This window comes from Neophocaena asiaeorientalis, unplaced genomic scaffold (assembly GCF_003031525.2).
Source record: "Neophocaena asiaeorientalis asiaeorientalis breed wild unplaced genomic scaffold, Neophocaena_asiaeorientalis_V1.1 scaffold656, whole genome shotgun sequence".
Lineage (NCBI taxonomy): Eukaryota > Metazoa > Chordata > Mammalia > Artiodactyla > Phocoenidae > Neophocaena > Neophocaena asiaeorientalis.
Genome location: NW_020172180.1, coordinates 221,056 through 248,610, shown reverse-complemented (window position 1 = coordinate 248,610; position 27,555 = coordinate 221,056). Strand labels below are relative to the sequence as shown.

The 27,555-nt window shown below is 36.6% G+C and overlaps 1 protein-coding gene across 3 annotated transcripts in view; it reads right to left on the bottom strand.

Moving 5' to 3' along the window:
- DIAPH2 (diaphanous related formin 2) overlaps window positions 1–27,555 on the bottom strand; it is an 863,347-nt gene that overhangs the window by 617,805 nt on the left and 217,987 nt on the right. For all 3 annotated transcript variants that reach the window (XM_024761235.1, XM_024761244.1, XM_024761229.1), the window contains 4 exons: window positions 21,042–21,116; window positions 20,894–20,963; window positions 16,506–16,642; window positions 13,783–13,891 (listed from right to left, as the gene is read on the bottom strand). In XM_024761235.1, coding sequence (XP_024617003.1) covers window positions 13,783–13,891; window positions 16,506–16,642; window positions 20,894–20,963; window positions 21,042–21,116 — 391 coding nt within the window. The remainder of the gene's footprint in view (window positions 1–13,782; window positions 13,892–16,505; window positions 16,643–20,893; window positions 20,964–21,041; window positions 21,117–27,555) is intronic.

Sequence of the window (27,555 nt, the reverse complement as noted above, 5' to 3'; positions counted from 1 at the left end):
GAAAGAACATAAAATACTCTGGTCCGATATCCTCATTTAAAGATAAGGAAACTGAAAACCTAGGAAGATTAGATGATTTGCCCAAGACTGTATAGCTAATAATAAAACACAAAGATTGGATTTGAACTCAGGCCTCATGACTTTTAGTCTTTTAGGTAGAATCTTTTAGGTAGAATCTTTCTACCACACTATAATGCACAAATCAGGCATTGCTGAATAGCATTTTTCCCTGTACTGGAAAGAAAACAAGTGCCTTTAAATAGAAATCACAGAGTCCACTAGCCAGATTTCATCTGTTGCTTAGTTTCTTTATAATGTATCTAAGGTTCAAAATGATCCGCCACATTTATTTGATTTAAATTCAGCTTCCATGAGAACTAAAATTCAAAAATAATAGGAAGTCTGAATTTTCTCCATTATTGATAAACATACTAGGCTAGAACTATGATTATGATTTTTAAGCAGTAAAAAAAGTTTCTGTATTTGCAATGTTATTAAATGATCTCCCTATATTATATGGAGATTTTAACATGATATCTATATAACCCATTTAACAAATGTATAAACATGTAGATAAAAACCACCAACTTTGCACATATAAGAAAGCATCCAATAATTTCTGCCATGCATAACTATACTAAACTGAATTACTATCAATTTTTCTATAACATTATAATCCTTCTTTTACCATAATAGGATACATTCTTTGTATAATAATCACCTACATTCTTTAGTCACAGGGTTCTATTGTCTTCATCCTGGGGTGTGGGGTGTGGTATAGAGAGTGAAATATCACAAAATAAATTTCAAGCTTCCTCAAGATATGGCTCTGTATTTGCTTAGGGTTTTCTTTGTAACCCCTAACTGCTGCCAATAAAATGTTTAAAATATAATGGGTGAATAGTCATTAAATGTTTCAAATTTTATTGACGAGATATACTACTACAAAAAGAAATTGCATTCAGTTTCTTAAGTGATAGAGGGGAAAATATTTAAACATAAAATATCTTCAAAAAATTCCTGGGAAAATGCTAGAACCTTTTATTTACTGTAACTCACCAGCTTTGAAAACTATACAAACATCTATCTGTTTGATCACAATTCACAGAACTATATAGTACAGTAATTGCCAACTCTAGGACATTCTCAGACAGATTATCCATATTGCCATTAGCTGTGACAAACTGTGCTTTTAAAATGTTATTGACACTGTCACACATTGACCTTACTAAGTACTTTTCTGACACTAACAAGGTCTTGCTTTATCCCAACCCAGCAGGAGTTAGGAAAAAAGATGGTCTGAGTCAAAATACGTACCAACGAAGAAAGATACAAATGTACAGAGAAAGTTAAGTCATAAAATGGAGGATTCCAAGCATGGCATTGCCAAGTACAAAGGTATGGAGGCAGAGAGATGAAATAGCATAAAATGTTCAGGGAACTGGGTACAGTATGACTGGATCAAAAACTATATGTAGAAGAGTGACGGAATATGAGGTTAGAGACAAAGCCACAGTTAGATGATGAAGTATTGATATTTTGTGTGGACTAGCATTAGACTTTACTCCTAGTGGCTATGGGAAGATGTAACAGGATTTTAAACAGTGATATAACAAGAATGGCATTTCAGAAGTATAACTTTGTAGAAAATGATTTAAAAGGGGCTGGAATGAAGGGCAGAAGATATTTAAGAGTCCAGGGAAATTATAAAACATTGAGATGTGACAATGCCCTGAAACAAAGAAGTAGCAGGGGCGGGAGGTAGATACTATTATACTAAAGAAGGAGAGTACAGCACTAAGGCAGTATAATTGGTAGGATTTGGTGACTGAGGGAATGGTGGATGGAGAAAGAGTATATTCGAAAATGACTTATGTTTCTCGTTTATGCTACTTGGTGGACAATGCTAAGGTTAACCAGGAATGGGCAAACGAGAAAGGAAGGCCTGGAAGACCACCAAGATGGTGGAGGAGTAAGATGTGGAAATCACCTTCCTCCCCACAAATACATCAGAAATACATCTACATGTGGAACAACTCCTACAGAACACCTACAGAATGCTGGCAGAAGACCTCAGACCTACTAAAAGGCAAGAAACTCCCCACATACCTGGGTAGGGCAAAAGAAAAAAGAAAAAACAGAGACAAAAGAATAGGGATGGGCCCTGCACCACTGGGAGGGAGCTGTGAAGGAGGAAAAGTTTCCATACACTAGGAAGCCCCTTCGTGGGGAGAGACTGCGGGTGGCGGAGGGGGAAGCTTCGGAGCCGCGGAGGAGAGCACAGCAACAGGGGTGTAGAGGGCAAAGCGGAGAGATTCCTGCACAGAGGATCGGTGCTGACCAGCACTCACCAGCCCGAGAGGCTTGTCTGCTCACCCCACGGGGCGGGCGGGGGCTGGGAGCTGAGGCTCGGGCTTCGGAGCTTAGATCTCAGAGAGAGGACTGGGGTTGGCTGCGTGAACACAGCCTGAAGGGGGCTAGTGCGCCACAGCTAGCTGGGAGGGAGTCTGGGAAAAAGTCTGGACCTGCTGAAGAGGCAAGAGACCATTGTTTCGGGGTGAACAAGGAGAGGTGATTCAGAGCAGCGCCTAAACGACCTCCAGAGATGGGTGTGAGCCACAGCTATCAGCACAGACCCCACAGACGGACATGAAGTGCTAAGGCTGCTGCTGTAGCCACCAAGAAGCCTGTGTGCAAGCACAGGTCACTATCTACACCTCCCCTCCTGGGAGCCTGTTGCAGCCCGCCACTGCCAGGGTCCCATGATCCAGGGACAACTTCCCCGGGAGAACACATGGCACGCCTCACACTGGTTCAACGTCACGCAGGCCTCTGCTGCCACAGGCTTGCCCCGCATTCTGTACCCCTCCCTCCCACCGGCCTGAGTGAGCCAGAGGCCCCTAATCGTCTGCTACTTTAACCCTGTCCTGTCTGGGTGAGGAACAGATGGCCTCAGGGGACCTACACACAGAGGCGGGGCCAAATCCAAAGCTGAACCCCAGGAGCTGTGCGAACAAAGAAGAGAAAGGGAAATCTCTCCATGCAGGTTCAGGAGCAGTGGATTAAATCCCCACAATCAACTTCATATACCCATCATCTCTGGAATACATGAATAGACGATGAATCATCCCAAAATTGAGGCAGTGGACTTTGGGAGCAACCATAGACTTGGGGTTTGCTTCCTGCATCTAATTTATTCCCGGCTTTATGTTTATCTTAGTTTAGTATATACAGTTAATTATTATTGGTAGATTTGTTTATTGATTTTGTTACTCTCTTCCTATTTCTTTTTTTTTATATATAGATTTTTTTTCCTTTTTCTCTTTTTGTGACTGTGTATGTGTACACTTCTTTCTGTAATTTTGTCTGTAAAGCTCTGCTTTTACCATTTGTGCTAGGGTTCTGTCTGTTGGGGTTTTTTTTGTTGTTGTTTTTTGTTTTTGTTTTTTTTTTGCGGTACACGGGCCTCTCACTGTTGTGGCCTCTCCCGTTGCGGAGCACAGGCTCCGGACGCGCAGGCTCAGCGGCCATGGCTCACGGGCCCAGCCGCTCCGCAGCATGTGGGATCTTCCCAGACCGGGGCACGAATCCGCGTCCCCTGCATCGGCAGGCAGACTCCCAACCACTGTGCCACCAGGGAAGCCTGGGTTTTTTTTTTTTTGTATAATTTTTGGTGCTTGATATCATTGGTGGATTTGTTTGTTGGTTTGGTTGCTCTCTTCTTTCCTTCTTTTTTTCCATTTTAATTTTTATATTTTTAATAATGCTTTTTTTATTTTTAAGTTTATTTTATTTATTTTATTTATTTCATGCTTCTTTTGTCCCTTTTCTTCTGAGCCGTGTGGCTGACAGGGTCTTCGTGCCCTGGCCAGGTATCAGGCCTGTGCCTCTGAGGTGGGAGAGCCAAGTTCAGACACTGGTCCACCAGAGACCTCCTGGCTCCATCTAATATCAAATGGTGAAAGCCCTCCCAGAGATCTCCATCTCAACACTAAGACCCAGCTCCACTTGATGACCAGCAAGCTACATTTCTGGACATCCTATGCCAAACAACTAGCAAGACAGGAACACAACCGCATCCATTAGCAGAGTGGCTGCCTAAAATCATTATAAGGTCACAGACACCCCAAAACACACCACTGGACACAGTCCTGCCCAGCAGAAAGACAAGATGCAGCCTCATCCACCAGAACATAGGCATCAGTCCCCTCCACGAGGAAGCCTACACAATGCACTGAACCAACATTACCCACTGGGGGCAAATACCAAAAACAACGTGAAATACGAACCTGCAGCCTGTGAAAAGGAGACACCAAACACAGTAAGTTAAGCAAAATGAGAAGACATAGAAACACACAGCAGATGAAGGAGCAAGGTAAAAACCCACCAGACCAAACAAATGAAGAGGACATAGGCAATCCACCGGAAAAGGAATTCAGAGTAATGATAGTAAAGATGATCCAAAATCATGGAAATAGAATTGAGAAAATACAAGAAACATTTAAAAAGGACCGAGAAGAACTGAAGAGCAAACAAACAATGATGAACAACAAAATAAATAAAATTAAAAATTATCTAGAAGGAATCAATAGCAGAATAACTGAGGCAGAAGAATGGATAAGTGACCTGGAAGATAAAATAGTGGAAATAACTACTGCAGAGCAGAATAAAGAAAAAAGAATGAAAAGAATTGAGGACAGTCTCAGAGACCTCTGGGACAACACTAAACATACCAACATTTGAATTATAGGGGTACCAGGAGAAGAAAAGAAAAAGAAAGGGACTGAGAAAATATTTGAACATATTATAGTAGAAAAGTTCCCTAATATGGGAAAGGAAATAATCAAGTCCAATAAGCACAGAGAGTCCCATACAGGATAAATACAAGGAGAAACATGCCAACACATATTAATCAAACTAACAAAAATTAAATACCAAGAAAAAATATTAAAAGCAGCAAGGGAAAATCAACAAATAACATACAAGGGAATCCCCATAAGGTTAAGAGCTGAACTTTCAGCAGAAACTCTGCAAGCCAGAAAGGAGTGGCAGGACATATTTAAAGTGATGAAAAGGAAAAACCTACAACCAAGATTACTCTACACAGCAAGGATCTCATTCACATTCAATGGAGAAAGTAAAACCTTGACAGACAAGCAAAAGCTAAGAGAATTCAGCACCACCAAACCAGCTTTACAACAAATCCAACTTCTCTAGGCATGAAACACAAATGAAGGAAAAGACCTACAATTTTTATAGCAATACAGTCCTACCTCAAGAAAAAAGAAACATCTGAAGTAAACAACCTAACTTTACACAAAAAGAAATTAGAGAAAGAAGAACAAAAAAAAATACCCAAAGTTAGCAGAAGGAAAGAAATCATAAAGATCAGATCAGAAATAAATGAAAAAGAAATGAAGGAAACAATAGCAAAGATGAATATAACTAAAAGCTGGTTCTTTGAGAAGATAAACAAAATTGATAAAACATTAGCCAGACTCATCAAGAAAAAAAGGGAGAAGACTCAAATCAACAGAACTAGAAATGAAAAAGGAGAAGTAACAACTGACATTGCAGAAATACAAAGAATCACGAGAGATTACTACAAACAACTCTATGCCAATAAAATGGACAACCTGGAAGAAATGGACAAATTCTTAGAAAAGCACAACCTTCTGAGACTGAACCAGGAAGAAATAGATATTATAAACAGGCCAATCACAAGCCCTGAAATTGAAACTCTGATTAAAAATCTTCCCACAAACAGAAGCCCAGGACCAGATGGCTTCACAGGTAAATTCTATCAAACATTTACAGAAGAGCTAACACCTATCCTTCTCAAACTCTTCCAAAATATATAGCAGAGGGAGGAACACTCCCTAACTCATTCTACGAGGCCACCATCACCCTGATACCAAAACCAGACAACGATGTCACAAAGAAAGAGAACTATAGGCCAATATCAGTGATGAACATAGATGCAAAAATCCTCAACAAAATACTAGGAAACAGAATCCAACAGCACATTAAAAGGATCACACACCATGATCAAGTGGGGTTTATCCCAGGAATGTGAGGATTCTTCAATATATGCAAGTAAATCAATATGATACACCATATTAACAAATTAAAGGAGAAAACCTGTATGATCATCTCAATAGATGCAGAGAAAGCTTTCGACAAAATTCAACACCCATTTATGATAAAAACCCTCCAGTAAGTAGGCACAGAGGGAACTTACCTCAACATAATAAAGGCCATATACGACAAACCCACAGCCAACATCATTCTCAATGGTGAAAAACTGAAACCATTTCCACTAAGATCAAGAACAAGACAGGGTTATCTACTCTCACCACTATTATCGAACATAGTTTTGGAAGTTTTAGCCACAGCAATCAAGGAAGAAAAAGAAATAAAAGGAATATAAATTGGAAAAGAAGAAGTAAAACTTTCACTGTTTGCATATAATACTATACATAGAGAATCCTAAAGATGTCACCAGAAAACTACTAGAGCTAATCAATGAATTTGGTAAAGTAGCAGGATACAAAATTAATGCACAGAAACCTGTTGGATTACTATACGCTAACAACGAAAGAATATCTCTGAAAAAAATGGTTCTGAAGAACCTAGGGGTGGGACAGGAATAAAGACACAGCTGTAGAGAATGGACTTGAGGACACAGGGAGGGGGAAGTGTAAGCTGGGAGGAAGTGATATAGTGGCATGGACATATATACACTACCAAATATAAAATAGCTAGCTAGTGGGAAGCAGCCACATAGCACAGGGAGGTCAGCTGGGTGCTTTGTGACCACCTAGAGCAGTGGGATAGGGAGGGTGGGAGGGAGACACAAGAGGAAGGAGATATGGGTATATATGTATATGTATAGCTGATTCACTTTGTTATAAAGGAGAAAGTAACACACCATTGTAAAGCAATTATACTCCAATAAAGATGTTAAAAAAAGAGAGAAAGGCAGGTTAAGGTTGGAGAGTGGACTAGAGCAGGAAGGAGAGGATGAAGATAAGGAAGAAAAGTACAGTTAAGGACAATACTGAATTTGAAATCCAGTCAGAAGGGAGCTGAATATATGGAATCTGTGTCAGGATACATTTGGAATAGAAGAGTTCAGAGAGATTCATCACATAGAAGTGCTGGTGGAAGTCATAAGGATGGATAATGCTGCCAAGGACAATGTACAGAATGAGCAAAGGACCAGAGCAAAGGATCAAAGGACTATGGATCAACCTCTAGGAATAAGTATATTTTAAGGCCAAGCATAGAGACAGGAGATTTTAAATGTAACAAAGAGGTAAAATAAAAATGAGGAGAGCTTAGTATCATAGAAGTTGAGGGAAGAGAGAGCTTTGTTCAAGAGTGACCAATAGCATTGAATGGTGCTGTGGAAACCAATATGATGACTTCCAAAGTGTCTGTTGCTTTTCATATTACAGAGGTCACTAGTGATTCCCCGTTACCAAAAATGATCGATTTGGCAATTATTCAACTTTGAAACAGGTTTAAAATAAAAGACATCCTTCTTTAACTCCGAAGTTATTTTTGTACTTGAAACATGACATGTTGTAAATATTTCTATACAACCCCCCATTGTACTAATTCTAGTTTTTAAATGGTAGTAGTATAAAATTGTCAATAAATAGTTATTTAGCTTCCTAAGTAGTATCAGACATTCCTTCAACACAATATTTAACACACTCATTTACTTTTCCACAAATTTCCTCCTTATCCATAGCTGCAGTGCCTTGTTTTATTATAAATGTACCTCTACTGACAAATAATAAATGATTTATCCAAAGCTACTTTCTCATATGTGATGGTACGAGTGCACTAATAGCTAATTTATAAGTATGCTTAGAGTAAAATCTCAACACTTGAGAACGACTGTGGAAAGAATCGCGCTACAGAGAATCAGTCCATATGCCTGAGGGTTTGTCTATTTAAGCATGAACATCTGTTTTTGCATTGAACTCTTTCTGAAGAGAATTCCTGAATTCCCATATTCTTAAAATATCCTAGGTATAATTTGTTATTTTATTTTTTTGCTGACTCAGGGGCATGATTAAATATGTGAGTTAGTGAGAGATGATGGAACACACAGATGCCCTCAGGAGCTATTGAGAGATACAGGGCTATTTGCTCTGACGCCAAATGAAACCAAATGTTATAATTTTTGAATTCCAGTTCCACTCTTTTATTATGTTTCTATCTCCTTCTCCCTTGCTTTCATTGTGTCAGTTGTTGCTTCTTCATCATCTCAGTGCACAAGTTTGGAATAAATTGTCTTCCAACCTCCCAACTCGTGCTTCTAGTCTGCTATGGATGGAAAACAGAAAATCGGGCCATTAAGATAACATAGGAAGAAAGAGTTAATAGGCTCTGATTAAAGCCCAAAAGGTCTTTGTCATCATGAGGCTTACTTGATGGATTTGGTGACATTTTGTAGGCTACTCAGATTATTTTCTTTTTTTCTTTTTTTTTGGTTCTGAGTTATATTCCAAAATGATAAATCTCTCAAATAGGTGAGGTCTGGATAAGTGAACCAACTGTATATTTACTTCTATGTTTTTGTGTACCATATCTAATTATAACATGCACAATTTTAAAAATTATTTTCAGCATGTTAGACAACATTTTTTAGATGTATTAAATCATGCTAAAATAAAAACACTTCTGCACACAGCTCCTGAAATACTTTAAGACATTGCAACTTTCAGACTAATAGCAGCCTGTGAAGACTGGGGCTGGTTTTTATAATACATCATTGGAGGTTAACTCTATGACCTTCTCCTTCCATAAACAACTATTATTGGGAGGGACAAATTAGGAGTTTGGGATTAACATATACATACTACTATATATAAAATAGATCACCAACAAAGACCTACTGTTATAGCACAGGGAACTATACTCAATATCTTGTAATAACCTATAATGGAAGAGAATGTAAAATTTATATATACCCACATTCATAGGTATACAGGCATACATATATATGTATATGTATAGCTGAATCACTTTGCTGTACACCTGAAACTAACACAACACTGTAAATCAACCATACTTCAATTAAAACAATTTTTTTTTAATAATAAAAATAAAAGTTAAAGGGGAAAAAAAACAACGATTACTAATGCTCAGTGTACCCTAGCTTTTCCTGATGGGCTACGTAGAAATCAGTTTCAACTATATGTTGGTATTACCTCACTCTGTCTTTTGTGAAGGGGCTGGCAGACTACTCTGGCCTCTATTTTGTGTGTGTGTGTGTGTGTGTGGTACGTGGGCCTCTCACTGTTGTGGCCTCTCCCACTGCGGAGTACAGGCTCCGGACGCACAGGCCCAGCGGCCATGGCTCACGGGCCCAGCCGCTCCACGGCATGTGGGATCCTCCCAAACTGGGGCACGACCCCTGTCCCCTGCATCGGCAGGTGGACTCTCAACCACTGCACCACCAGGGAAGCCCTCTGGCCTCTATTTTTACCTACTGGAAGCCGTTCTCCTGCCTTCCACCCTACCAGAGTACTGGTTTTGTATCAGTAAAGATAATTTTCTGGAAAATTTCTATTGATCCTTCAAGACCCAGTTAAAGCATCACCTCATCACTGAAGCCTTCCTTGACTTATGCAGGACATACCTAAATTTGCCTTCCTTTGTGTCCTCATTAAACCTTACCAAGAGGAAAGGGACATAGCTGGGGAAGCATTGCTATTCCAAGCAAAGTGTTCTGCATGATAAAATGTTTGAGGGCATTTAAAAGGCTACAGCATATTTGGGAAACACCAGGTTTAATACGGCTAAAACATATGGTACATTTGGGAGTGTGACAGGCTGTAAGGCCAGAATGTTAGATTGGGACCATATTGAGAAAGGTCATTCATCATGCTTAGGCTTTTCACTTTTATCAAGCAATGGGTCATGAGCATAGATAGGTTTCTAGGAATGCTACTATGTTAGAATCAGATTTATTTTTAAAGGATAACCAACAGTAGTACAAAATATTTGTCTGTTTTGGGGAAGAATGTATCAGTTTGGGGTACTAATTAGGAAATTGTTGGAATTATATTGCTGGGAGAAGATAAAGACAGTGGAGATAGACAGACTGGGATAGATTCATAGTCTTTTGTAAGACTTGATGATTAACTGGATGCAGGGAACAAAGAAGAATGAAGTCTTGAGGAAAACCAAAGATCAGGAAGAAAATGATACCTCTCTATTATCTAAAATGAGAAAGGCAGGAAGAAGAGTAGACTTCTTTTAGGGGGGAAATCATGCTAAGGGAAAGAGAAAATGAGCTCATTTTACTAAGAGGAGGTACCATATAGTGGTTAAGAGCAAGTACTCTGAAGACAGATACTCTAGGGTCTAAAGTGAGCTTTACTTCCTATTTACTATGTGACCCTAGAAAAGTTATCTAACCTCTATGAGCCTCAGCTTACTCATCTATAAAATGGGGATACTACTACTATCTCTCTCAGAGAATTGCTGTGAGGTTTAAAATGAGGTAACATATTAAAGTATTTAGAACATTGGCACATGGCTTATAAATGCTATTTTTAATTTTGAATTTTTATGACGCTTCTAAAACATCCAGTTAGCTATTTGGACAGGTAGGATTGAATACCGATATGAGCCAGACTTAAAACCTGGGGAATCACTAGAACATAGTTGGACGTTAAAGCTAGAGAAGCAATTGAGAGCATTCACATATGTGTGTATCAATACATATAGATGTATATGTATATGAGCTTATATACGTGTGTATATGTGTGTCCATATGTATGTATAAACAAAAATGATGACAGAATGGGACCAAGAAAAGAACATAAAGAATAAAATAGCCAAGAAGTAAGAAGAAACGCACGAAGAAGATAGAGAAAGAACAGTTAGAGGTATTCAGCGAGCAAGGAGAAGGTGGTGCCTAGAAAGCCAAAGGCAGGAATATTTTCAAGGAGGGAGTGACCAATAGAGCCAAGCAATCAGGATTGGAAAGAAGCCACTGGACTTTGAAATTCAAAGATCATTGTCAACCTTTTGAAGAACTGTGAAAAAGTTAAGTTGTGAAAGGTAATTTAGGAAACAGAGAAAACAAGTATGGATGATTCTTTTAGAGACTTAGACTATAAAATGAAAAAGAAAGATGAGAAGCTACTTTGAAGGATAACTAGGATCAAAAGAAGGCACTGTAGTATGGGGGAGACTTGAGAAGGCTACTCAGCTGAAGGAAAGTCAATGAACAGAGAACATATGAAGATATATGACTTATTGTCTATTTCTTGAACTACTGAAGATAATAAAACTCCTATCACAGGTACAAAATATATGAGCTAGAAAACTTCTGTGAGAACTTAATAACCTCTTTTGGACAAAAAGCAGGGGGGTGGGGGGGTATGTAGTTATTATTTAAAAATATAATTAGCCCTGTATTTTAACAGAATTACTTCCTGAGACTGTAATAACATTTTGAGAAGTCTCAGGATACTACAGAAATAGAAAAGTAATTCTGTTAAAATACGGCACTCATTTCATTCTTTAAACAACAGATTTTAAACTTTTGTTTTTCATTCTGTATTCTGAATATATTTTTGAACTTTTAGATATTTTTTTCATCCACGTGAAATAATCCAAATAAACAAACCCACTTCACAATTCTTCTGAGAGTACCAGGCTCTGTATATAACAAATCATTAACTTTCGTACCTCATTAAAATAGGAAATTTCAAATTGTGATTTGCATATGTTTGCATCTATAATCAGTATTCAACAATTTCTTGAATACCTAGCAAGACGTCTATGATCCTTCCATGTTACTTGTTAAAAACTTGCCACTTTTATCATTCCATTCAGTCCAGCTTCGTGAAGGCTAGCAAATGTCATTCCCACCTCATTGTGTGGGCTGAACTATTCTATGGCAGGGGTGTCATTTAAAGGTCAGACAATACAGTATACACATGTTGGCATCACATAGACCTGGCTTCAAATCATAGCTCTACCTCTCAACAGCTGTGTGATTTTGAGTGAGTGAATGATCTGAGTGAGGAATGAAAACTTTGAATATAGATAAAACACTTAATTCCTCCTAAGCAAACTTTGCAAGACAAGTACAAACTCCTACATACAACTGAAAGTCAATGAGATTTAGTTAGGTAAGCCCAAGCACAGAAACAAGAACAAAGAGTTCAAGAAGTCATCTTAAAAAAGACAGTTTCCAAACCTTTCAGTAGAGATGTTAAATTTTATTGAAATAAATTGTATAATAAGAAGTATATTTAAAAAAGGAAACACTGAAAGGAAATCCCCCAAGCATTAAAAAATGTAATACACTGGCCATAAAAGGCACACCATAAAAGTCTATCTGAGGCTTCCCTGGTGGCGCAGTGGTTGAGAGTCCGCCTGCTGATGCAAGGAACGTGGGTTCGTGCCCCGGTCCAGGAGGATCCCACATACCACAGAGCGGCTGGGCTCGTGAGCCATGGCCACTGAGCCTGCGCGTCCAGAGCCTGTGCTCCACAACGGGATAGGCCACAACAGTGGGGCCAGCGTACCGCAAAAAAAAAAAAAAAAAAAAGTCTATCTGAAATGTTCATCATAGCTGGAGTAGAAGTAACAATTAACAAATTTCTTCAAGTATTTGGAAAGGGATTATAGTTTTGTAACACTACAGTATTTTCTTTGGACAAGCCAAATTATCTATCTGCTGTAGTTTGAATCTCTGGTGAAAACAGGTAACTACACTTAACAATAAAATTAAAAAGGGGAAAAGAAACTCTTTGTTTTTATATCAGATAAGAAATTTTAATATTTAAACACTCACTACTAAATAATTTCATAAAATAAACGTGGACCCATGTTCTCTTTGTTGAATGACACTACAAGGGTTTAAAAAATATTTCAGAAAGTGTTTCCCATGGTACATTAAATGCTAAACACTGTCTAAAAGAAAGAGATGGGCACCACAGACTAACAAACCTGGCATCGAATTTGACTGTCCCACTTACAAGCTGTGGCACCTTAGACAAGTTATTTAATCTCAGCCTATTTGTCTCATAAGCAAAATGGAGATAATAATAGTACCTACATAGCTGAATTGTGAGAATTAAACTAGATAGTATATGTAAATTGAAATGTTTAGTCCAGAATCTCACACGATAAGTACAGTCAATAAATAAGAGTTCTCATCACTAAAGAACAATGTTATCTTTCATAAAATGGCTCATTTCCTGAAACCATCTAAGAAAAGATAGCAAATTTTGTCATTTTCTAAAGAAGACATATAGGTTGGGTCTACACAGGACTATGAGACAGACCATGACCTAAGAGTTGCAATTCAATCCTCCCTATTCTGGGCAGTGAAACTTCTGAACGCTGTGTGAATGGCACAAAAAAAGAGATGTGCTTAGTTTTCTTAAATTTCTACAACGAGTCCACACAGACCTCATTAACCCTCAGGATAACGGCAGTGGCTGAACTGTTTGCCCTCTTGCCCTGATTAATGCTAAGGCTTTAATTTCCATGGCTTATTACAATAATTACTAAATTTCTATCCAAATATTTATGATCATCATATTTATAATAATTCAAAGTACTTTTCCTAATTTTAAACAAATTGTCATTTTCACAGACAAAACCATAGCTTCTATGAATGACCAAGCAACAGGAAGAATTTCATTTTTATGTTCCCTTCTATTTAAATGCTAGCTAAAATGGAGTTGGTGTCATACAAAACCAGTACTCTAAATATAACCCCGGAAACTAACTCACCTGTAATTGCAAAGCTTCATGGTTTTCTAATCCTTCCACAATTGGTGAAAATCGTTCTCTGTTATTTCGTTCTGCTGCTGTAGTTATAGCTCCTAAAAGTTTATCTAGACTATAGAAAAAAAAATAGAAATGAGAAATACATCTTACACATACTATATGAATATAGGTTATCCCTTATACAGTCTTCCCTGTTTTCTTTCTGGTGCTTGATGTTTTCACATAGACCACCACAATTTAAGAATTGTGTTCTTGTCCACATATTTCTACAAGTCAAATGTTGATAGAGTTAAATAACTTTAGGGCACTAAAATGAAAATTCAATTTGAAAGTCTTGAGGAAAATAACTTTTCTGGGTGACATTTAAAAAAAAATACTTAATTGATAAACATTAAAATTTTAAGTTTCAGGTTTTGATATTTCATGTGTTAACATAGATATTAATGTCACTTAAACGTGATATGGCATTTACAATTATTCAAAGTTTATTCAAGTGTAAACGGACTGTAATTTTATAATAAAGTGCTGAAAAGCGTAAATATTTCTTAAAGAACTTAAAAAAAACCCCAGGATTCTTTGCAAATGGAACAAGGAAAAAAACCTAAAAGAGAAAGCCCAGTAAATTAGAGAAGCATCTATAATTACCAAGCACAAGAAACTTATTCACCTGAACAAAAATATTGGAAACTATCTTGGTACAGTGTCTGAATCAAATTAACCTCTATGTAGTATACTACTATTATCAAACTATATCTGAAATTATAATTAACTCATAAAATATACCAGGGTAGGGTACATTATATGAATTAAGTACTGAAAACCTAACAGACTAGAAAAATATTTCTTACTTGTGTATAAACTGATTTTTCTATAAAACCTAAGGAAGGAAGCCTATCTGCATAAGTTATCTCATGCTCAGTTTGTTCTCACTAAGACTTAATGTGTGATAATATTTTTGTTCAGTGTTTGTCTTTTGGTTTCGAAGGATGAACAAGCACTAAGCAACATCTCATTTTATTCCAAGAGGTATGAGAAAGTCAACATATTAGAAGAATCCTAAATCTTTGCCTGCCCCATTATAATTCAAACTGAAATGATTACTGCCACACAGAGTGTTCAGAAGAAATATTTTAGTTCATGTCCGTAGCAGGTATTACATTCTTTATCTCAATGGTTTCTTACCAACTGGATATCAAATCTTTAATTTTGCTTCTAACTCAATATTATTTCCATAAGAAGAAATGATCTAATGCATAGTCAGCAACAACTTGCTGAAATTGGCACTTATGTGCACTCTGAGTAGTTACCAACAGCCTTTTGTTCTTTCCAACCAGTTAATTTAATTCCATTAATATTGCTTCATCTTTTCACTTACCATAGGCAGAAAGGATGCTCAACATCACTAATCATTAGAGAAATGCAAATCAAAACTACCTCACACCAGTCAGAATGGCCATCATCAAGAAATCTACAAACAATAAACGCTGGAGATGGTGTGGAGAAAAGGGAACCCTCGTGCACTGTTGGTGGGAATGTCAATTGATACAGCCACTATGGAGAAGAGTATGGGGATTCCTTAAAAATCTAAAAATAGAACTACCCTATAAACCAGCAATCCCACTACTGGGCATCTGAGAAAACCATAATTCAAAAAGAGTCATGTACCACAATGATCATTGCAGCTCTATTTACAATTGCCAGGACATGGAAGCAACCTAAGTGTCCATTGACAGATGAATGGATAAAGAAGATGTGGCACATATATACAATGGGATATTACTCAGCCATAAAAAGAAATGAAAATGAGTTATTTGTACTGAGGTGGATGGACCTAGAGTCTGTCATACAGAGTGAAGTAAGTCAGAAAGAGAAAAACAAATACTGTATGCTAACACATACATATGGAATCTAAAAAAAAAAAAATTGGTTCTGAAGAACCTAGGGGCAGGACAGGAATAAAGATGCAGACATAGAGAATGGACTTGAGGACACGGGGAGGGGAAGGGTAAGCTGGGACGAAGTAAGAGAGTGTCATGACTAATATATACTACCAAATGTAAAATAGATAGCTAGTGGGAAGCAGCCACACAGCACAGGGAGATCAGCTGGGTGCTTTGTGACCACCTAGAGGGGTGGGATAAGGAGGTTGGGAGGGAGACACAAGAGGGAGGAGATATGGGGATATATGTATATGTATGGCTGATTCACTTTGTTATACAGCAGAAACTAACAGAACATTGTAAAGCAATTATACTCCAATAAAGATGTTAAAAAAATAAAATAAAATTATAGTACAAAATAAAGCATCTAGTTAATTCAGTTAAGGAAGTCAAATTTTGTGATGTGCATGTGTGAGGGTGTATGTTGTATAGGGTATGTATATGTGTGTGCCTGTGTGTGTGTTTAGCCAAAATTACTCCCTAACTGACCTTTTCCCACTTTTCTAATAATTGCTTTACCTTCAACTAGACAAAATTCTATTCATTAACTTTGAATATCCAACTTTGAAGAACTCTCCATTAGGATTCTATCTTTTTAAACCTATTTTTCAAAGAATCAAAAAAAAGCTAATATCCAAATAGATAAGGTAAAAATATCAATATTTTTTCTAAAATTTAATAGCATTTTCATGCAAGTTATCAAAAGAAACAGCACAAAAGTAGGACTTGTTAATTTCTCAAGTGTCATTTTCTATACAGTTAATATAATAATAGAGCAATACGTACATGTTCTCTTCTCCAACAATACAAATAGCAGAAAGTATTTTTACTATTTCAGTCATCATGTTGGGTTGTTTGGGGTCAACTGCTCTTGCCAACAGTAAAAGGCTTCTTTCATCACCTAGAATCCTTTGCAATCCAAACTGAAAAAAATTTTTAAAAATGAACTTTCATTCAAAATGTTTTTGGAACACATCTTTAATTTTAAAAAGCAACTAAACAATGATTTTCTAAAAGCCAATACCTCCACAGTGAGGTTCTACTTAATTAGATGAATGTTCTTCAAATGCAGTTGTTTTTTATTTGAAATGACTGCATCTTGGAGTTTTGTCCTTTGGTCAGATATGATCTCCATTAGCCTGCCTAAAACTTCCATAAAAATTTGGAAGAAATATGGGAACCACCAATATTTTCTCAACAAAGAAGAATATGTAAAGAACATACTGATATGATTTTCTAAAGCAGTTCTACTTATGTCACTGGGTCTCCCTGGAGATGTCTGGAACTCATGGTTAAATTCTCCAATATGTCTGTATGGAAAACTAAGTTGAACAAAAAGGGTAAAACATTGAAAAGCTCTTTTGTATACTACATGCCAGTTAAAGAAGCAGTAGACCTCTGTATGGATTTTCCCATACCTTCTCTCTCTTAGCCTCCCTCTTTCAAGCAGTTGTGCTGCATTACAAAAGTTATGAACAGAAAGAAATGGAGCCTGGGTTTTACTAAGTGTCACAGTCAACTAGGCAGAGAAGCCAGACACCATTTTCATTTATTTTCTAGGCTTGAATATATGCATGCAAATGTGCATCATAAGAATGACTAGGTAAAAAAATGAAGAAAGCCCAAAACTCAGGTTTTCACTACATGAAGAAGGTGATATTTTCTTTGATCTTTGTCCCACAAAGTATTTCTCAGATTTCTTATGAAATAATGTTTGCTTCTTTTTACACTTTAACAGTGAAATCCAACAACATTTCATTGGAGCAAAATTGCCATTTCAAGCTATCCTTTAGTTAAACACCACACATTTGAATATTTTCATGGTTCCTAATTTATCTTCTAAAAGAATTCAGGGCTAAAAAAAAAACATAGCTAAAGCTCTTAAATATGACTTTACTCAAGGTCATAACAAATAAGGAAATTTACAGAGACAAGACAAAAAAAGGAAATGGAAGAGACGAGATTAAAAAGAAGCAAAGAAAAACAGAAGGACTATATAAGTATAAAGGTAGCCAGTAAATAATAAGTAGTAAGGAAAATAAGTGATGTGGAAAACTGAGAGAGATGGTTACCATGCAATTACCAAACTTAAAATAACTTTAAAAATCAGTTAGACTGAGAGTGAAATCATTTAATTTTTCAAATTTCCATTTTATTATTAAAAGTAGTTTGTAATGTGTAGGGACATACTCAAAATAAAAATGAAGATATGAGAAATGATGGAAAACCATCAATCTAAACATCAGAGCAATATTATAGCAATGGAAGTTAAGGGACAATGGGTTGCTTTTTATGATCCTATTATTACATGCATTGTATAAGCAAAAAGAGTTTTTGATGTAGGTAATCAAAACTCCTCAGGGCCAGCAAGTTTGATGTATGAGTCATTTCAGATGAAAGTTTCATTCTTTGATTATGACAATTCATTCCAACATGAAATGGATATATTACTGTATATTTTTTTTATTTTGAATGTGTACTTTATGCCCATTGTTTCACACGCCTATAATTTAAATGACCTACCATTTAGTCATGTTCCTAGGACCTATGTGCAAGACATTAACATGCTCTAACTAAAGCCTAATCTTAATATAGAATAATCTAAGTTAAACTATCGTGTTTTACAATGTTATTGGGAATGTAAATTGGTACAACCACTATGGAGCACAGTATGGAGGTTCCTTAAAAAACTAAAAATAGGGGCTTCCCTGGTGGCACAGTGGTTGAGAGTCCGCCTGCCTATGCAGGGGACACGGGTTCGTGCCCTGGTCCAGGAAGATCCCACATGCTGCGGAGCGGCTGGGCCCGTGAGTCATGGCCAGTGAGCCTGCGTGTCTGGAGCCTGTGCTCCACAATGGGAGAGGCCACAACACTGAGAGGCCTGCATACTGCAAAAAAGAAAAAAAAAAAAACTAAAAATAGAACTACCACATTCCCCAGCAATCCCACTCCTAGGCATATATCCAGAGAAAACCATAACCCAAAAGGATACATGCACCCCAATGTTCAATGCAGCACTATTTACAATAGCCAAGACATAGAAGCAACCTAAATGTCCATTGACAGAGGAACAGATAAAGAAGATGTGATACATACATAAAATGGAATATTACTCAGCCATTAAAAAAATGAAATAATGCCATGTGCAGCAACACGGATGGACCTAGAGATTGTCATACTGAGTGAAGTACGTCAGACAAAGACAAATATCATATATCACTCATATGTGGAATCTAACTTAAAGAAAAGAAACAAATGAACTTATTTACAAAACGGAAACAGACTTACAGGTATGGAAAACAAACTTATGGTTACCAAAGGGGAAACATGGGAGGGGAGGGATAAATCAGAAGCTTGGGATGAACACACACAGAAAACTACTTTACATATAAGATAGATAACCAACAAGGACCTACTGCATAGCATAGGGAATGCTACACTGAATTCTTTTCGAAGATAAATTAGGAACCATGAAAATATTCAAATGTGTGGTGTTTAACTACACATTTAGCTTGAAATGGCAATGGTTAGCTTGAAATGGCAATTTTGTTCCAATGAAATGCTGTCAGATTTCACTGTTAATACAGAGTAGTACTAACCCATATGAGAAAAGAATCTAAAAAAGAATAGATACATGTATACATATAACTGAATCACTTTGCGGTAAAACTAACACAACACTGTAAATCAACTCTACTCTAATAAAAAATAAAACATCATGTTCTTCAAAACTGCCAAACTCTTAAGTAATAAATAATTACGTATGAACATATCAACTTCTGTCTCGTGGGAAAAGGCTCTACAGGAAATGTCACTTTCTCTAGTAACTATACTGATTACAGTTATATCCTGGAAAGCTGTAAGAGTTGACTACTCAAGTCAGTAAGAATTTAGATCAGAGTCCTAATTTTACAGGTGAGGGGACTGATTGGCAGAGAGGTCAAATGATTTTCTAAAGGCCACACAACTTAGTGGCAAATCATGGACTATATTTCCTGATTTCTAGTACAGTGTTGTCTTTCCTTTATTTCTTTGTTTCCCTCAATTGAAAAAAGAGATCCATCTTGAGCTGTGGAGAAGCAATGTTCGTTAACTGCTTTCTTGTTAGGTATCAGATTCTGCATAACTTTGTCACCAAAGACTAAGAGCTCAGAAGTTCAGAAATTCTGTACTAGTACTGATGGAAATCTTTCTGGAAGAAACTTCCAAGAACAGCACAAATAGTATATTCTATACGGGAGACTCATGTCAATTGGCAAGCATCCATCTGTTCCACATGCCAAAAAATTCTTTGCTGATACATGTGTGTATAATATACACATAATTATATATAATCCCACACACTTAAGAAAGACTGCAGATTACTTAAGTAGATAATCTTACTGCATTGGCTATTAATAGCTATATTTTACTTCTGGCAAGTTTTGGGTTATTGTTATAATTAGTTATTTTTAATAAATATTTTGAGATTATTAAAATACCATATAAAGGGAATTATTCAATTAGTGAATTAGTCAGTGGTATTTTACCTATAGGAATATAGCATAAATCGTGTATAAGAGAGTAACAAAACAAGTTTATAGAAAAAATGACTTTAACTTCATAACCTGAGCAAAGACTACTTTTAGAAGAAAAACCCTTGTCTGGCATTCCTAGAGTCACTTATAATGCAACTGGTATCACACAGGTACAAAAAGGAAACCCTGGTATGTGCCAGAAATGTCTTTTATGTATGTTAACTCACTGACATTAATTGAACATAAAAAGAAAGAAAAATATTAACCTTATAACGTTCTCAGCAAAAAAAAAAAACAAAAAAATCAAGTCATAGCTTTGAATTGTCCTTTACATTAGAATAAAAACTCTCTGTAAGGAAATGGTATTCAACCTATCCCATTTAAATTTTCCTACTACCATGGAAAAAAAAGAGTATTAAAGAGTATTATCTGATTTGGGAACAAGACTTGTATGTTTGCATGATTGCAAAAACCTGCCAATAAATATTTTGTGAAGCAAAGTATATTTTAAATAATATTAAAATGAAACTCATGATGATTTGCATTATAAAGACCCTTTTGAAAACTGAGTAAGCATCCACTATTTTGCCTGTTTCATGGTGTCTGTCGGGCAAGTTCTCACCTTTTGCGACAGAGGCAGAAATAAATACTACTTACCTTATTGTTCATAAATGCTTTGAGGCACTGAATAAGTTTATACTGATTCTTCTTGTCAATATTTTCTTGCCTGAATAAAAGGAAAAAACATATTATGCTGTGCTTAAAAATGTCCCCCATGGTGATTTTTTTTCATGTTTATTCTTACTGTTTCTTGTCCAGAAGCTTTTCCAGCACATCCAACAAGAGTCCAAGACCTTCATGGCCAAAGTTGTTAACCCAGCTATTAAATAAACAAGAAAAAAAAGTATAAATAAGTTTATATAATTAAAACATTAAATATCCCAAATTAAATTTTGATTTTCAGATCTGTTAATCCTGTCTTTATATTGCTTGTCCTTCTTTTTTCCACTCCCATTGCTTTGAGTATTGACTCTATGGGGATGACTCAGAGATCTTTACCTCAATCCCAGACTTCTCTTCACATTTTAGATTGCCCATTCTACAGCACTGCCTTGGTTGTTTCACCAGCGTCGAATACTTAAGCCTGAATTTACAAAGCCAAATTTCTCTTCTCCTATGTCTCTGTTCTCCTAAATCAACTCCTCTTCCATATTCTGATAATAATACTACTATCCCTTGCATCCTTCAGACTTGAAATACTGGCATAATTTCTTGATCCGCCACCTCTTTTACCTTTGCATTTATTCTGTTCATTCATTTAACAAATAGTTATTGAGTTCCCACTAAGTACCAGGCATGTTCTAGGTGATAGAGATATAACTGGCAACAAACTAAGCCCCTACCCTCATGTAGCTTACCATCTACTAAAAGGGAGACAGAGGATAAATAAATAACTATATAATAAAATGTCAATGCTTTGGTACTATGAAGAGAAATAAACCTTGGCAAATGGAATAAGGAGAGCCAGGATGTTATTTTTTAATGTGTAGTCAGAGAAAGATTATTTGATAAGGTGATATTTGAGCAGAGCCTTGAAGGAAATAAGGACTTTCCTAATAGAGGGAATAAAAGCAAATAGGGTGCTGAGGTGGTAGCTAGTGTGCTTGGAATGTTCCAGGATCTGTGAGGAAACCTGTGTGGTCACAGCTGAACAAGCAGGCTTGGAAGCAAGAATGGCAGGAGATGAAGTCCCATGTGTGACAAAAGACTTGAAGACTGATCACGGAGAACTTGATTTGACTTATTGTCATGACCCTACTCTACTACTACTCTACTTCTAGAATGACTCCCTTTCATTGTCTACCATTCTAATTTAGCCCTAGTTACCTTTCCTTTAATATGGCAGAAGCCTCCCAACTAGGGTCTCTGAGGCATCATTCTTTTCTTTTATTCATTTTATAAAATGCCAGATTACCACAGTCTTCTGTCCAAAAATTTTCTCTGGACTATTTAACACATTTCAAGTCCTGATTCTGATCAAGCCTCAACCTACCTTTCTAGCCTCAGGCCTTAGACCACATGTTCCAATAAAAATCAGACATATTCTCTTTCCTGGAGTCTTCCCTGCATTTCCCTGCTTGACCTCATTTTTCATTCTTTCTTCCCAGAAGGTAACTCCAACTCCATCTCTCCCAACCCATCAAGGCTCAACTTGACTGTCAATTCCTCCATTAATGTTTTCTTCCTGTAAGTCCTCCATCCAAATGCATTATTTTCTCTTTGAATGCCCGTGTTTGTGCATCTCTTACTACTTGACATTATGATTCATACCAAGTGTCTTTACCCACCTTTCTGGATTATAAATTCTCTGAAGACTGTTATATGATCTCACTCATCTTTCTGTCTCCCATAATGCTTAGCAGAATGGATTACATATAGTCAACACTAAATATTTTCTAATTAAAATTTAATTAAATTTACTGACTTGTGTGGTTAAGACAATCAGCAGAATCATATTGTCCAAGAACTTTACAAACGTAAATTAACATACAGCAGGATGCCTGTGAAGCAATAATTAAAATCTATACTCAACATATTTAAACCATGACTATAGATCAATTCCACAGGTTTTAAATCACATTTCATATCTACCTAAGGTAAAGCTTATCAACAAAGAAGAGACCTAAATTTCTAAGAGACTATCAGTAAGAAATAACAGATCACTGAAGAAAATACATTTAAAAAATAGCTCAAATATTTGGAACCAATCACATCCACAATATATATGGAAACTCATTTTAAACAAATTCTGCTTTAATTTCCACAGAGGAAATAAGAAAAAATCAATATGGCATTGTAATAATAATTGGCAGCAAGCTACTGTTCAATTGAGGCATGTAATCAACCAGTACAATGAGCTATTTTCTCTAAAGACTTGATAATCAGTGGGGTGGTAGGAGAAGGAGAAATGGACATCAGCTCTCTAAACATAAAATACTGTATTTAATCTATCACAGACAGAAATCAGCAGATATCCTAACAGCAGAAAATACCCTACAGCAACCTTAAAATAACAGAAATTCTGAACAAATTTATATATACAGCCCTCAGTATCTGTTTTGGCATCTGAAAAGATGAAATAATCTATGATTTCCTTAAATTTAACACTCACAAATTCTTTAAAGATTCTAAATTTTACCTGTTTCTTTTTATACCTAGTGCTATTAAAGTTATGAGGATTATTTGCTTCTTGGTCTAGGGAAGTGTTTGATACAAGACCATGATTTCTATTTGTTCACTTGAAATCAGTCACCCACACATCCCAGACTGTTTCAGTTTGGGCAGCTGATGGTACTTTGGTTTCATTCAGTGAAAATTATTATCGGTCTGAAAAAAATAAAAGGATACAATCATGAAACCTAAGTGTGAGGAGGCTGGGCCTATTTATTACAAAGTAGGAAGTGAAAAGTCTTAACTGAGAATATGTTAGGGCAATGCGCAGAGGAGGACTGGTAAGAGTCCTCAGAGCTTTTAAAGTAGAGAGAATGGGAGTACAAAAGGAGCCTTTAGCTAGGGGAATAAAATACTTATGATATAGTAGGATGACACTCAAGAGGTGAAGAGGAAGGGGTACAGCTAGACATACCTTTTTTCCCCTTTGTCTTGCCATTTCTCTGTCTTTAAGCATCAAATACTTTGTAGCCTCTAGCCAAATGCTTACTGTCTGTCTGTCTCTCTATATATACATATATATGTGTGTATATATATATATATATATATATAGTCTATATATAAATATACATATATTTAGGTTTTACCCAATACAAAAGTGGCCATGAAATGATTAAGTGGTTTATAAACAAAATGTTGGCTACTGTATGTAGGCAGGAATTTTGATACTGCAACACCAGGGTAAGTATAAATCGGTGGTTCTCAAGGTGTATGTCCCAAACCAGGGGCATCAACAGCATTTGGAAATTTGTTAGAAATACAAAATTCTTGGGTCCCACCCCAGGCCTACTGACTCAGTAACTGTGGGTGGAGCCCAGAAATGTGTTTTAATTACTCCTCTAGGTGATTCTGATGTTCACTCAAGTTTGAGAACCCCTGGCATAGAACAATGGTTTGTTGAGAAGTAGAGGAAACCTTTCTCAAGCAGGACTCCAGGCTCAAAATTCAAAATTGCTCTAAATACCCTCCCAACCATACTGTACATTCCCACTGCCACAGAACAGAGATGAGGAATCCAGTCAAAGCAAGTATATTTGGTATATTTTACAGTCTGCCAATTCCAGCTCTGAGTTATGCAGTACTAACTGGAATATCTAGAAGTATAAAAATACAGTTGATCACTCCGTTTAAAATCTGACTCAGATTGCAGAAAAAGATAAAGACATCAATTTTCTGTAGTATCTCAGCTTTGAAATAAGAAATTGCAATTTATCATGGACCCCAAAGTTATGAGACACAGAAGCAACAGAGGATAATGAAGAACCAAGCAGCAGAAAAAATGGGCGAGGAAGATGATCTCTTATAATTTCCATAACCACTCTGAACACAAGGTTTTTTTCCCTTTCTTTATATTGGGATATGATTTACATACAGTAAAGTTCATCATTTTGACAAAATATAGTCATGCAACTCCTAACACAAACAAGATTTGGAACATTTCCACCACACCAAAATATTCCCCTTATGTAGTCAATCCCTTTTCCTTACTCCCAGTTGCCTGGCAACCACTTACCTGGTTTGTGTCCCTATAGTTTTGCTTTTTCCAGAATGTCATTAGAAATGGAATCATACTGTATACAGCTTTCAGTGTCTGGTTCCTTTCATTTAACATAAATATTATGATATTCAACTATGTTATTGCATGTATCAGTAGTCCATTCCTTTTTATCGTATGGATATAACACAATTTGTTTATCCATTCATCAATTGATGAATATCTGGGTTGTTTCCAGGTTTTGATGATTATGAATAGAGCTGCTATAAACATTCACATGTACGTATTTGTGTAAGCATATATTTTCATTTCTCTTGGGAAAATAACTAGGGGTAGAATTACTGGGTCTTATGATAAGTGCATGTTTAAATTTTTAAAAACTGCTTTCCAAAGTGGCTATACCATTTGGGACTCCTTCAGCAAAGTGTAACAGCTCTAATTGCTCCAGATCCTTCAAACACTTCATATTGTCAATTTTTTTGACTTTAGCCATTCCCAAAAGTGTTTTCACATAAAGAAACTGAGAAGCAAAGTAGCTAAGTAACTTGCAAAACATCATTCAACAAGTATCAGTTCTAGGACTCACACCCTCACACCTAGGTCTGACTCCAAAGCCCATGTTTATTTTAATCATACCATTAGAAATTACTAACAGGACCAGTACATGGTTTCCTGTAACATCTGGCTCATGGCTCCAGCAATAACTCATTGAAGAAGAATTAGTGGTTGTTCCAGTATTATATTGGGCTTAAACCTACATATCTATGTCTAGACACAGAATTACATGTTTTGTAATATTTAACAGCTTACTTCATTCATTTAGGTGTGATAGGTAATTTTCAACGCACGTTTTTCTTGTCTTTCAAAGTCCTAAGCTTCATAAGAAATCTACCAAATACTGTCAAAGAAAGATATCTGGAGACTCCAACTAAAACTTCCAATCAAATTTAGGTACGGCAGCTTATTGGAAAGAACAGAGCCAGATGTAGCTTATACATTTTTTTTTAAGATGGGCTATAGCCCATAATCTCATTTCTTGGTATTAACATATTGGTGGTTCCATAATCTCATTTCTTGGTATTAACATATTGGTGATTTTATGGTATCAAGTTACCTACGTTAAAGAGTTGTCTTCACATGCTACAAATACATGGTGATATTTGTAACCATGACTTGACAGGGGACCAGGTGGAACAAATGAATCACCCAAACAAAAACAATAGAAAGATCAGTGAGGACAGTTAACATACGAGTGAGCAAGAGTCCAAGATTAGATCTGAACACTGAAAAAGAAGCCAGGAAAATTTTCTAGGGAAGAAGAGGACTGACCCAAAATGAGACAGTATTTTCTGACCTTAGGTATAAAAGGTGTAGCTATATCTATAAGGCAGTCCAACATCCCTATATTGCTCAAGAAGTTAAAAATTGGGCTTTCCTGGTGGCGCAGTGGTTGAGAGTCCGCCTGCCGATGCAGGGGATACAGGTTCGTGCGCCGCTCCGGGAAGATCCCACATGCCGCGGAGCGGCTAGGCTCGTGAGCCATGGCCACTGAGCCTGCGAGTCCAGAGCCTGTTGCTCCGCAACGGGAGAAGCGAAAGCAGTGAGAGGCCCGCGTAGCGCAAAAAAAAGAAAGAAAGAAAGAAAGAAAATTAGAGATCTTTTTCCACGTTTACTCAAAGGTCAGAAAAATAAGCCTCCATTCATCAATGGATTATCTCTGTGAGATCGCAGAGTGACATGGTTAAGTGCATAAGCTTTAGAAGAAGATAGATCTAGGTTCCAATCCCATTTCTGTCATATTCTAGCTGTGTTATTTTTGATCGGTTACTTAAAACCTCTAAGCTTTAAAATAGGGAGGAAAATAGTACCTGTAGCCCAGAAGGCCTTTGTGACTATTAAATGAAATCGTGCACAGTGAACTTGTATTAAGATATTTCTGAAAATATTAAAAATCAAAACCTTGAATGCTCTTTAAATCTTCTTGTCCAAAATACAGTATGATTTTAGGCATAAATTAGACTCCTTTTCAAAAATATTAACACTTAATAACATTTCATCCATTCATTTATTGATAAGTATCTTAATTGTATGAAATATGCAGAAGAATCTAAATAGACACTAAACTTCTACTGATTGATTTTTTGGAAAAGATTTAATAATTTAAATATTTGGCACTCATATCACATCATGTGCTTTCTGTAACTTATTGCTATTATTCAACTTTGTGTATATTCATTACTATATTAATGCTGGCCAATTCACACTGAAATAGACATAGAAATTACAATGGTGGGGGAAGGGGGATATGCAGAGAGAGAGAAGTCTATTTATAGTTCATGCATAATTCTGACAGAAAGATATCTAAATATATCAAGGTTTTAAAACAGAAATCTACCCCAGGCTTTCAGAACTTCTGAGGTCATTATTTTTAAAGGGCCCACTTACACTGATTGGCATGATCAAAGGAAAGAAAATCTTACATTTAATGAAAGTATCAGAGAGAAAGTATCATTGAAAGTATCAGAGAGAAAGTATCATTGAACCCTAAGTCCACGAGAAAGCAAGATTCTCCCCTCTCTAGCTCTCCAGGGCA